Consider the following 12902-nt stretch of genomic DNA (forward strand, 5'->3'; position numbering starts at 1 on the left):
ATGTGGGTTTTTCTTTTCCAGTGTTAAAGTTCTACAAACCACAAACTCTATCTGGGTCCTATTAAAACAGTCGCGACGTAGAACGAGAGACTATTGGTAAAGGTGAGGATGTGTGTGGTGAATTGCTGAAGCTCATTTGCTTGGAATGGAGAACATCAGGCCCACACGTTTGATCGCTCTTTTGTTTTGTGATCCTCAGTGGTAACTTCTGGCTCTATTAAAAGGTCTTCCATTTGAAGACCTCATAAAGAAGCAGCAATGATCACTTCTTCGTGTTACTTGAGAGTTTATATGAAAGCTGCTCCCAGATGGGCTAGCTCTGAAGCGTGGCATCTGTGTTCGTCTGGCAGAGCCACCAAACCCATTTCTAAATTGCCATCGGCATTCAGAAGCATCTCCAAATACCCTGTTCAGGGAGTATATCACTTTATTTGTGACACCCAGTAGAGTAGCCCGTCTCATTCATTTGCCTAAAGCACGAGACCCAACCATTCATTGCTTAAACTTTATAACAGATACTTTCGGGCACAGATGCTCATTATGGGTGGCCCCAGGCCCTGGCCCAGACACCCATCCAGCAGGAGACTGAGCTGGAAACAAGACCTTATGTGTTCGTTTAAAAATACGCATGTTTTGACACCAGCCTTCACAGAGAATTGATCCAGCAGGCAGTGATGATGGCTTTGTCATTCTTAGGAAATTACTGAGGACCCACTGACATATTTTCCAGCTTAGTCTTCAGAAACTTCTCCTACCTAGACTCTAGGCTCAGCTTTCTTCCTATTTGATGTAGATGGTACACATGCAGATTTGGCCTACCACTGCCCTGTCCTGTGCAGAACTCTGGGTATAGGCTAGGTGTCTCATGACCCAAGTCCACATCTACTTTTGATCGCGCCCAACCGTATAAGGTCACTTCCTTCCTTGGGAAGGCAGAGAGCGATTTGACTACCATTGATCGCCAAGGATCCGCTGCTAAAGTGACTCACATCCTCAACGATGCCTCCCATGCTTGTAAGGCTGGATCAGATGTGCCTTGAGCCGCTTACGTTTCCAAATGTCTCCTAAATGAGACCACATCTTCCGACATTGGTCTCAAGTCAGAAAGATAGTCTTAACCAAGACTCAATGCCCTGCAATCCCTTGCATACACAGGCACCCTGATCATAGCTCGGTGCCAACATGCTGACCAGGATCCTCTGCTCTTTGCTTGCAGATGCTACTTGCTTCTTAGTCCTTCACAGTGGCCGGTTTCCTCCTCACACGAGACTTCAACACAGGCTGCCCCCTTCCCCTTGTGACTCCACCTTCTCTTCTGTCTTTGGGTTCAGCTGCTCCCTCTCACTCCACCTGGGCCTTTTACTCTTTCTCCGACTAGACCAGGCACAGTTGTAACACACTCGTTTTGTAAACATTCATTTAGTATATATGTCACTCTCTTTCTACTGCGAGTTCTGTGGACAGGATGCTGGAGTGCTGCCCTACAGTCCATATGCTAAAACCCTTACCCATAGTGTGTTAGTATTCAGACATGGGGAGTGTTTGGGAGATGATTAGACTTGGATGGAGTCATGAGGATGGGGCCCCCATAATGGGATTAGTGCCCTTATAAGAAAGGGAAAAGAGATTAAAGCTCTCGCCCTCTGACTGTAGGAAAGAGATGACCCTATGTAAACCAGGGCTACTTTGGCATACTGCTCACCCACCAGCCTCCAAAGATGTAAGAACTAAACATGTGTTGTTAGCAGTTAGTTGGTGCCAATTTGTTATGGCAGCCCAAACTGGGACTCAGAATAATGCCTGATATTGAGGAGACCCAGATAAAAACTTAGTGGGGTGTGTAGCTACTTATATTCTTGCCTCTCCTTCACCACCCACCCCCCAACCCCCATCTTCATACTTTTTCCAGATACTTACTCATGCTTCTGCTCAAGACCTGGTTTCATATGTGGTTGATCATTGGCTGACACTGATATTCATGGGTGTTACTGCTTTTCAACGAACACGCTAAAACTTGAACATCCCAATTAGAGGCTGAGAACTCCCTGCAGCCATATACAAAATACTTGGCATCCCGCCTGTCTTTAGGAATTGTCGTTAGCATTTGAGTCCTATGTGTTTTAATCCTCTTGATGATGTAGTTTTACTTTTAGAGAAAGGGTTTGATTATGTAAGAGCGTCCTTGTCATTCCCTTTCAAGTCTGGAGAGTCAGTTGGTAATAGAGTGAAGATTTTGGCTATGTAGAATAAAAAGAAAAAGCCACGTAGCACTTTGTGTGTGCTGTTGACTGAGCACTTAGGTCTATTCTTAGCTTTGCTACTACACAGGCAGTATGGTGGCCTACTGGCTTCCGTGGCATCAGTTGTTTTCTTCTTTCTGTAATTGGAAGGGTTGGGCTCTCTGGTGTTGATGCCATCCCGCCCTCTTCATGTGATATGTATGTGTGTGTGTGTGCTCATTGGGGGGAGGGGTCAGTCCTGGTGGCTATCATGGCAATGCCAGAGAAAAAGTTGCTGCCTAGAGCAATGCCATGAGATCATCTTTCATAGATAGTAATTGATGTGCCCATAATCTCCACCCTTCAAATCATGGGATACGTAGGAAATGAAAATATTCTTGGATCACACCGAAGCAAACTGGTGAGGACGGGGGTTATTCATATGAAAATCCATTGCATTCTCTTTTTGTTACATAGGAGGTAGGAAGACAAGAAGTAAAATGGCAGGAAGTAGACTGAATACTGAAGCTATAGAAAACCGCCAGATTTAAAAAAAAAAAACCATGGCACTGGGGACATGGTCCAGTGGTAAGAGTGCTAGCTGCACAGCCTAAGGACCTAAAGTTCAGGTCTAATCTCATGTAAAAATGCCTGATGTGGTGGCTGTAGGGGGTGGAGATAGGGGCATCACTGGGATTTGTTGGCTGACAGCCCACTCCAAACTGAATGAGAGATCCTTTATCAAGGGAACAAGCTGTAAAGTGATAGAACAGGAGACCCAAAGTCTTTCTCTGGCCCCCACACAAGCCTACACATACACACACACACACACACACACACACACACTCACACACACACACACACACACTCACACACACACACATGCACACACACACACACACACATGCACACACACACACACACACATGCACACACACACACAAACACTCACACACACACACACACACACATGCACACACAATTTATAATTAGGAACAATGACCATTTATCAGAATTTTAACTTTAAATACTCATCCTTTCAATGTTATTAGAATTAAATAAGAAGTCTTTATTCAGATTTTTAAAAAGATGAAAAAAGGGGGCCACATACAATGATGTTAATCTTCATTGCTGCTGTAACAAATTAACACAAACTCAATGGCCTAAAATCACAAAATCAGTGTTTTATAGTTAAGTTTAACATGGGTTTTAATGGGCTCGAATAACTTGCCAGCAATGCTGTGCCCCTTAAGGAGGCTCTAAGAATTTTGTTTGTGTGTTTGCTTGCTGTCCTTTTCAAGTGTCTGCAGGTCACATTCCTTGACTCCTTGGCTCCTCGTTCTCCAAAGCATATTGTGAAGACCTGCTGCCTGGTGTGGCTGGCATAGCCTGCCCTCTACCTAGGGGCAGGGCTTCCTCTCTCCCAGAGACTCACTATATAAACCAGACACTTTGGTTTCACTGCCTTTTTGTCCCTTTTCCATTTACCCACCTCCCTGCCCTCTTTCTGTCTGTTCCCTCTGCCCTGCCTGTGCTCTCTTCTCCTCCCCCTCCTGCACTGCATCCAGTAAACCTGCATTTCTATAGCTTCTTCATCATTAGCTCAGTCCGATTATTTAATCAATAACCTATTGCTCACCCTCTGTCAATCACACATATCACTCACCCTCTGTCTCTCCTCTGTCACATATGTCTGACTCTGTCCCACTGCCTGCCTCTTATGAGGACTCTCATGATTTCAATGGATGACCCAGATCCTTGGGGATGAACTGCGCCATCATGCGTCCTGTTCTGTGAAGTCACGTATTCACTACTAGGCTCTCCAGATTAGCACAAGGACAAATTGGGAAGTAATTTTTCCACTAACTACAACTACTATTAAAAAAAAAAAAAAAAAAGAGGAGCATCCCTGGAAGTTGTTGGTCAAGAACCAAGTAGCACTTTCTCTTCTGCTGTTCAACAGTGTGCTGTTGAAATGTCTTGTAATTGTTTGAATGAGTTCGTTTCAAACCAACTTTTGATATCAACTATTTCTCAGTAACACTGACTGACAAGTAGATCTACACTGGAGGGCAGCCACCTTGTATTGAACTAGGATCATTGTACTGGAGAGGTAGCTGGGCGGTCCCTCGCCATACCCACCTTGCCAGTACTAGGCTGTTCTTTGAGCTTCAGCAATCATCAATTCTTGAGTAGCCCTTTCTCCTTGATAGGTGCCAGGTGTCGGAAGATATTGCCAGAGGCCCATGCCTACCTATTCAGTAACCCATGTGGCTTACAGAGCACAGAGAAGACCGCACTCATACTGATGCCCCACGCTGGAATCTCCTCCAAGTGAAGCAAAAGATACAGGGGGTACAAAGTGGCTTCAGGGTCAACCAGCCAAGGTCAAGTCCGAGAGCGCCTACTGATTAGCAGTCCAGCATGTATAAATCCTTGTGCCTTCTAATCCTGCCTTCCACCTCCTAGTGTTGTCATAGGCACTGTGTGGACTCAGGTCGGCATAGTGCTGTGCCCTAGGCTCAGAAGAGTATCGGGCCAGCCATGCCTGTCATGTAGCAAGCCGTGCTGACTTTTTCAGTTTGGTCTTGTTTGCTTTCTCTCAGGGTAGATTCTGCCTGGTGTTCATACCATTCTCTCCACGTACTTACAGGCCTGTGGAGTCTCGTTCTGCTAGAAGGGAACTTGCCTGCGTGCTAGATAGAAACAGATATGCAGGCCAACATCTGCTGTGTTTGCCAGCGCACTGGAGTCCCACCAGCTAGCTCAGTTGGCTGTGGTAGGTAATTTTGGGACAAGAATCTGATGAGAGGAAACAGAAGCCTAAGAGACTGGCACTCCATTTCTTCCTGCACAAGATCCCCTAATACGATTGCCATGGATTTCTAAGCTAATTTGCAAACGATACATGTTTATACTTAGGTTGAAATTAGTAGGAGTAGTACACTGACCACTTAATTGCAAAAGTAGTTCCCTTCTACAAACTTCCCCTTAACAGTCCACCATACACATTCAAACTTAGTGAAGAAATGAGTTATAAAGCAAGGTAGCATTTTTTGAGCCAACAACAAAAGCAAAGAACATTGATTTTTTCTTTTCAGTTTAATTAAGAATACAAGTCACTTTCTAAATCATAAATGGTAATAGTTTAATTTGGGTATTGTTTGGGAGTGCTTTGAGAGCCCGGTCTTCACACTTGGGATCAAGAAAGTATTTCAAGGGGGCTGGAGAGAAAGCTTGGTAATGAAGAAAAGGTATTGCTTTCTGAAGGACTGAGTTTGGCTCCCAGCACCCATCTTGGGCGCTTCATGCTGGCCTGCGACTTCAGCTCTAAGGAGTCACTTGAATTCACATAGACGGATGCACACACATATGCATAACTAAAATAATTATAAAATTATTTTCAAGGTGTTATTTATTAATGGGTTGAGTAAGCATGTAAGAGGGTTTTTATAAGATATATATATTTTTTAGAACAATGCTTATTTAATTAATTAATAGGACCATTTGTTTTAGTTTTGTGGAAAACAGTTTTATTAAAGTTTAAATAGTGCTGAACAAGCAATTTCCCCAAATATAAGTAATGTTGGGACTGGGGACACTGGGTGCACAGACTCCTCATTGTAATGGCGGCTGGTGCATGATGACAATGACCTCATGGTGATGGAAAATGGTGGCATTAGCATATTATTTTGGCAAGCCCAAAGCCAGGGTTGCAGCGTTCCCTTCCACAGTAACTCCTTCATAAATAGCATCCTATTGGAGGCCCAGACTCCCAGGGGAGATGTAGCCATGTGAGACTGTGTGGTCAGTAACCAAAACCCTGTGAGAAAATGGCTTGTCCTGGAGAAAAGAGGAAAGCATTTCAGTCATTTATGACCATGATTTTCAAAGGGCCTGGGAAAGGAAGGTTTTGAAAAGTGTGTGTGTGTGTGTGTGTGTGTGTGTGTGTGTGTGTGTGTGTGTGATCTGAACTGACATGGCACGGAGGTGGCTTTTTGACATTGACACTAATGCATATCAGGGTTTCTATTCAAGGAGTGGGTAGTAAACGTTTTTATTCTTTGGGGATCTGTTCAGAGAAAAATAGAATCTGCTAATGCAAGATCCAGAGTCAAGAATAAATTATATCCCTTGAGGTTATATAAGTTCATTAGCACATTGCTGAAGGTAGCTCAAATAATTACTTTTAAAAAAGGTACATTTTAGAAGGCCTATTCCAGATAATATTGGAAAATAATAAAAAACATCAAGTGATTATATTAATGTTCATTTTTCAGATTATAAGCTACTTCACTCGCCTTGGGAATCCTTCTTTTTCTGAGTAGTAAATGCACTTATAAAAAAAAAAGTGAGTCATAAGATTGGCTGATGCCAGAGCAGTGGTCATGAGTTTCTGATTGCTGTGATACATTGACAGGTTCCACTGGGTGGGACAATGCCAGTTTAGTGGGCATCACTTTTCAGCCATCCTCAAAAAAATAAAAAAGTGTATCATTCTACAAGTAGGATTTGCAAATTTCAAAACTAACTTCTATGTCATATCTTTCAAAGGGCTGCTGGTGACAGTGGAAGGAGAGTGACACAGGGGCTAACTGTGATCCTTCAGTACAGCAGTGGCTCCTCACTGAGCATCTACCATGTTCCAGAAGGCATTGTGCTTTGTGTACCTAATAGATTCCATTTGACATGTGTATGCTTACATTTAATCTACTTAATTTTCCTGACTGTGTCTTAAGGTCCCTATGTTGTCTCAAGCAGAAATAAAACCAAGGCACTGCTTCCAGGTCACTCAACTAAAGGGCAGGGCTAGGATCTGAACCAGGTCCTTTGATTCTGGAGCCTACAGCTCTGCCGTCTCCTGGGCTCTGTTCTGTCACCGCACAATTCTGACAGTCCTGTCTTATTGAAGGCATGACGTCATTTTTCTGGGGGCTTCCTTTCTACTCTTCCTCTAACACAAGAGCAGCTCTGGCTACTCGAACTACACAGCAGTCTGAGACAAAGTTCAGATACCCACTGGGTTGTCACATCTGCTGTTTTGGTTGTGAACTGTGCCTTCAAATGGCTAAGCCATCTCTGTAGCCCCAGACTAGCAGTTCTGGCAGCTTCTTTATATGGCTGTGCTGGTCTCTGGTGCAGTCCTCACAGGTGTGGCATTTGGCTTATCTATGCTCTCCAAGTCCCTTTACCTCCCTCTTCGTCAGGTCCATGGCCTGGAAACAGGACACTGCTCTTGGGGCTGCCACTAAAGAGGGTCTTTGCTTTAGATTTCCCAGGGGGCTTCTTACTCTCAGGGTCTCATGGGTGCATAAAATACGTGTGAGGATCATGTGCGAGTGTCTCCAGAACTGTGGTTTTAAGTTACGTTGTGTCTAGGGAACTCCAGGCAGATGACGGATTTAGCCACTTACCTTTTCACTGAACCCGAGCACAGGGGTTCAAAGAGCCGAACACTGTTTACCGTAGCTGCGTATTCTGAAGTGAAAGCAATGTTGTAGTCTCGGAAATGTTTAGAGCAAACCTTTGCTGGTGCCATTTCAGGGAGCCTGTAGCCTGCTGCTCGTTTTCATTTCTCTGCACCTGCCTGGTCAGCATCGCACACAAATGGTCACCCCATGGTCATGTGCACTCCATCAGCATTCACCTTTGACTTGACATCCGTGTAGCGATCTCTCATCACCCACGATGGAGGTGACCTCTGATTAAGATGAGCCTGGAGAGGATATAATCCTTTTTGCTTCTAGAAAATTGGATTTGACCTGAGTTATGAAATATATTCATTTGCTCTGTAGCTCAGTGGTTCTTGGGCCTGGCTAGACATTAGAATTACCTAAGGAACTTTAAAAAAAAATGCCAACTGCCTGGGACTTTTTCCAGAATAATTAAATCAGAGTTGCAATGGCTGGAGCCTGGCATGGCGTTTCTTCAGAGCTCTGTAAGCAAGTGGAGTGTGCAGCAGAGTGTGAAAGAGCTGAGAAGATGGAGAGGCAGGGGGCTGCTCCTGCCCTGCTGCTGCTATTGCCAGAGACACAATTAGTACTGCTAGTGAGCACTTATCAGGCACCTACTGTATGCAGACATTGTTCTCGGGTTTACTGTTTTATTTTGTTGCTGTTGTTGTTTTTATGGAATGGTGTTAACCACATGTTTTTCTTACAAGGCACGAGCTTATTTTGTTCTACAGATGAGTATAGAGAAATCTTTGAGGGTGATGAATACTGCCATCTGAGTATTAACATTCTTTTGGGGGATACTCACCACTACAAAAGAGTATTTAACCTGATTTCTGGGTATATATATCTGGTTTTTCATGGTCATTGTCCAGTGGCTTGCATATGGTTAGCCTGTTGGTTCCGCCAACAGAGATCGCCATGGCTCTTACCACCCACCACCCACGGCGATAACGGGTATAACCCAGTAAACAGCCAGCAGTCCAGATGCTTGGCCTCCTGGTTCTAGTGTCAGACCTCACCTGAGTGTTTTAAAATAAATCATCGCTGGAAACAGTTTATAAGCAGAAAGACCCCGATAACGCGGTGCATGGGAGACTGGTGGTACATGTGAACTCTGCTGACTGCTCAAGCTGCAAATCATCCCATGTACTTACATTTGCAGATGGTTTCTTATGCTGTGTGTACAGCCTTCCAAAAGGACTCCATTGTGAAGAACAGCAAAGCTAGGGTGGGCTTTGGCCTGTATAGGCACATGAATGTTCTTTCAGTTGAGGGCATGTCCCCTGTCCCAGCCTGGCCCCTATTTAGCCTTCCTTTCTTTTTCCCCCTTTCCAGAATTCAGATCCTAAGCTCTCTGCCCAAAGGCCCCAAGAGCTTGCTTTTACCTCTCTGAAAACGTACACTGAACAGAATCACCTGCAAGGCCAAGCACCTTTGTTGTCTGCAAGCCCATTCGAAGCAAAGCATTTTGATAACAGCTCATCCTTTGATGTCTGTTACCCGTTGCGTTTTCAAACATCCTGACAGTTTTATTTACTTGGCCCTGTCAAAGCCTAATATCCTAGGATGAAAAGCTCTTCTTAAGTGCCAAGGAATTGCAGTCACCAGAGGAGGAGAGGGAACTGGCTGCACATACCACAGAAACACCTGTCTTCCTGTAGCTGCCCCCCCTACCCACCCCAGAACCTATATTGCCAGTGTAAGGAAGCCATCCTTGAGTTCTGATATGCCGGGAGGACATGTACGGAATGTGTTGGGATCTGTCACATCCTTCGGGAGAAGACACAGTGCAAGGATGAGCAACTATACTGATTGTGTTATTGTAGGATATTGCTAAACAGGCTTCTAGACCTAGGCAACTTGCTTAGGCATATTCTCTTACTAAGTCCGACATTGATCTTTCTTTTCGTGTGCGTGCCAGGTGGAGTCGGGCACAGTAATGAGCCTCTAACCAACGTTCGCGTTTAAGGGTTCGTCTAGTCCTGTCTTATGCAGGACAGGTGTTTATGTTGTGTCTTGCGGTTTAAAGTGGCCCTTGCTGTCTGGTTAATATATACACATGGCCAATTAGAGTACAGCCCCTGTGGACACCAGGTGGGTTATAAATCAGCACACTACAAAGCAAAAGAGATAAATGATGACTCAGTGTGGAAAAATCCGTATGCCAAACCCCACTTACTTATTGCGTTTGGAAAAATGTCCTCAGTTGAATTGTCCCTGGCTTAAACTCTGCTTCCCCTTTTATTCCAATTTTCTAAGATATTTTTATGGTGTACTTTCAGAAGCACCTTTCATCTTCTCAAAGTAGGACATTTATCACATTCCCTAACCTATTGTTTATAAGTACCTCGTGCTTCCGGTGTCTTCTGCGTTTGTTCCCATAGCAAGCCCTACCATCTTGCTTTGTTGGCGGAGAGTTCCCTGGGTTAATGAGTTCCCCTGCCGGCTGGGAGCTTCCAGGTAGCCAGCTCCATATGATTCAGAGGCACCAAATGGTAGCCATGTGCGGTGCTCATGCTACAAAACAGTCAAGAAGGCAGCATGCTTGGCTTTCCAGATGGGCAGATGCCCAAACACACTCTAGAAAACTCAGTTCTTCCATTCTGCCTGCAGTTCAGTCGCTATGTCACCATAAGCAAGTCACTGGAGTCCTCTAGGTCTCTGTTTTCTCATCTGGAAAATGGGAGCAGTTCTAACCCACATCTGAAATTTGGATCTAGTAAAGCTGTATTTGTAAATAAAATGCTTAGCAAAGCTTGCAGCAGAGTTGAGTCGTGTGTGTGGTGTGTGTGTGTGTGTGTCTGTCTGCCTGTCTGTATCATCTGCACAGGCATGTATGGTTGACATTGAGACAAGATTTGTTTAAGGGTTTCTCTGCCTTATTTTTTGGAGACAGGGTCTCTCTCTGTTCTACTAGGATGGCCGGCCAGTGAGGTGGGATCTGCCTGTCTCCACCCTGCCAGCATTGAACTTGCAGGCTGTGGCTGCATGCCTGGATTTGTGTGTGGATCCAACCTCAGGTTGCCATTCCTGTGGAGCCAACACTCTCCTGACTGAGGCCTCCCCCAGCCCTCCGGGTCTTTCTTACTCATTAGGAAGCAATAACCATGCACTATGAAAACACACCAGCAGGCGCCTATTAATCACATTCAAGCTAGGCTGAAAAGATGAAGGGAAGTTGGCAAGTTCAAAGCAAACTGGGGAAAGAGTGTAGCTCGCCAAAGCCTGGGTCTAGGTCCAGCAGCATCCTCGTCACTTGATTCCTGGTAACCAAAGCACATTTGCAGAGCTACGGAATCTGAGCTTTGGGAGTGGACTGGATGGTCAGTATGTGCTTCTGCATGTGGGTGCTTGTGTGCATGCAAACACATGCGTGTCCCTGACCAAACTAACCAGATGTGTAACATTGATAAAACTGGACAAAGTGGTGATCAATTAATTACCCATGTTCCCTTATGCCTGAATAGAAATATATCTAGAATCCCCATTTTTTTGTTTTATTTTAAATATGGAATTTATTTTATTTTAATTTATTTATTCACTTTACAACCAGTCAATGCCTTTTTTTTTTTTTTTCTGTTTCACAACAAGTTATTTTGGAAGCTAAAAAATTTACCACTCAATTTCTTTTTCTTTCCTAGGAAATTCCACTTACTTGGATGACCATGGACCACCTCCTAGTAAGGTAGGGTCTTTGCTTGTGGCATAATCTGCTTTTTCTTTAGCAGAACTCATATGCTTGTACGCTAGCAGCTCCTGGGCAACCAGCGAACCCAACCGGGTTCCTCCTAGCCATGAGTCATTCAAAAGCAGGGGCAGATGGTGTCAAAGGATCTTCAGCTATGGTGGAGCTTGAAGAGCCTGAAGATAGCCAGAGTGACAGGGGAGGAAGAGCTGTTCCTCCATCTGTACTTGGAGCGGCCTGGGAATTGTGGTCCTGGACTTACTTCGGACCTTTGTCCACCTCCTCTGTATTGCTGTCTCATTGTCACTGGCATTGACTGAGTTGTTTTGGCACTTGGTGAGAGGCGCATGATAGAGCTTCCTCCTGGTGGTGGACCCCGAGGCTTCTCTCCTTTATATCAAACCATCTCTGGCCCGCTCTAGTTGTATTACTCCTCTCGTGCCCTGCTAGTGTCTATGCTATGCCTCCCAAGTCTATGCTAGCTGTGTCCACCTCGCTCTTCCTGTGAGCAGCGTCACTTTACTTTTGGCAACAGCATAGTTCATGAATATAATTTTCCTGTCATTCTCTACTCTCTTGAGCTCTGTGAAAGCCAAATGCAAGCTCACTGAAATATGGAGGAGGGGGAACAAAACAAACAAAACAGGATGAAAATGATCTTGGCATGTGAGAAAAATACATGTGTTGCAGTGGACGTGATTTTTTTTTCCTATCGTTGCAATTGATGGTGATGATTAAGCAGCCCATGGAAGAAGAAGCTGTAATTGACAAATCAAAAGTTGGCCTTGTGTTCTTTATGGCTGTTGCTGTTTTAAGAGACAGAGTTCCACAACAGCCCATGGTGGCCTCGAATTCACTATGTAGCCAAGGATGACCTTGAAGTCCTCATCTTAATCTCCGGAATACCAAGATTGCAGTCATTTACCATTGCACTTGTTTTGTTTTGTTTTGTTTTTATCTTATATGATGCTTGGGATTCAACCCTAGGACCTTGTGCATGCTAGACAAACACTCTCGCAACTGAGCTCCATCCCCAGCCTCTTGAAAAACTATTTCTCAAGGTGTATTGATCCTGCCACTTTGTATGACACTAAGTGAACTATGTAATATTCTGAGCCTCAGTTTTTCCTGGGCAGAGTTTGACTGAAACTGCTGCCTAGAGCACAGAATGTCTGAACAGCACTCACTTACAAAGTGACTGTCAGTCAATCAGCAGTGGTCTGTGCTTGCCTGACTGGGGTAACATTAAGGTTATTGATGAATCGTGGAGTAGGATTCATCATAATTGAAGAGTGTCCTACTGTTGGATCCAGTGTGCGCTTTTAGGTTATTTGAGATGTTGCAGGCAACAGGAACACCAATGGGAAACAACATAGACAACAAATAGCCTCCTGAAGAGAAAATGGATACTGGACCAAAGGCCAGGACTTGGTCTAACACATGCTCCTCATATCTTTATACAACCCTCAGTTCAGAGTGGCAGTCGGTATTAGCTTTCCCATTGAATCCATTGAATTGGACCATGCAACCCAGAGCTGGGAT

At 44.5% G+C, this 12902-nt stretch overlaps 1 protein-coding gene across 1 annotated transcript in view; it reads left to right on the forward strand.

The window, feature by feature from the left end:
- The window catches only part of UST (uronyl 2-sulfotransferase), a 290037-nt gene that overhangs the window by 106551 nt on the left and 170584 nt on the right, over positions 1-12902 (forward strand). Inside the window, exon 2 of the mRNA XM_084777513.1 lies at positions 11317-11360. Coding sequence (XP_084633639.1) covers positions 11317-11360 — 44 coding nt within the window. The remainder of the gene's footprint in view (positions 1-11316; positions 11361-12902) is intronic.

This window comes from Acomys minous (assembly GCF_964271855.1).
Source record: "Acomys minous genome assembly, chromosome: 3".
Taxonomy (NCBI): domain Eukaryota; kingdom Metazoa; phylum Chordata; class Mammalia; order Rodentia; family Muridae; genus Acomys; species Acomys minous.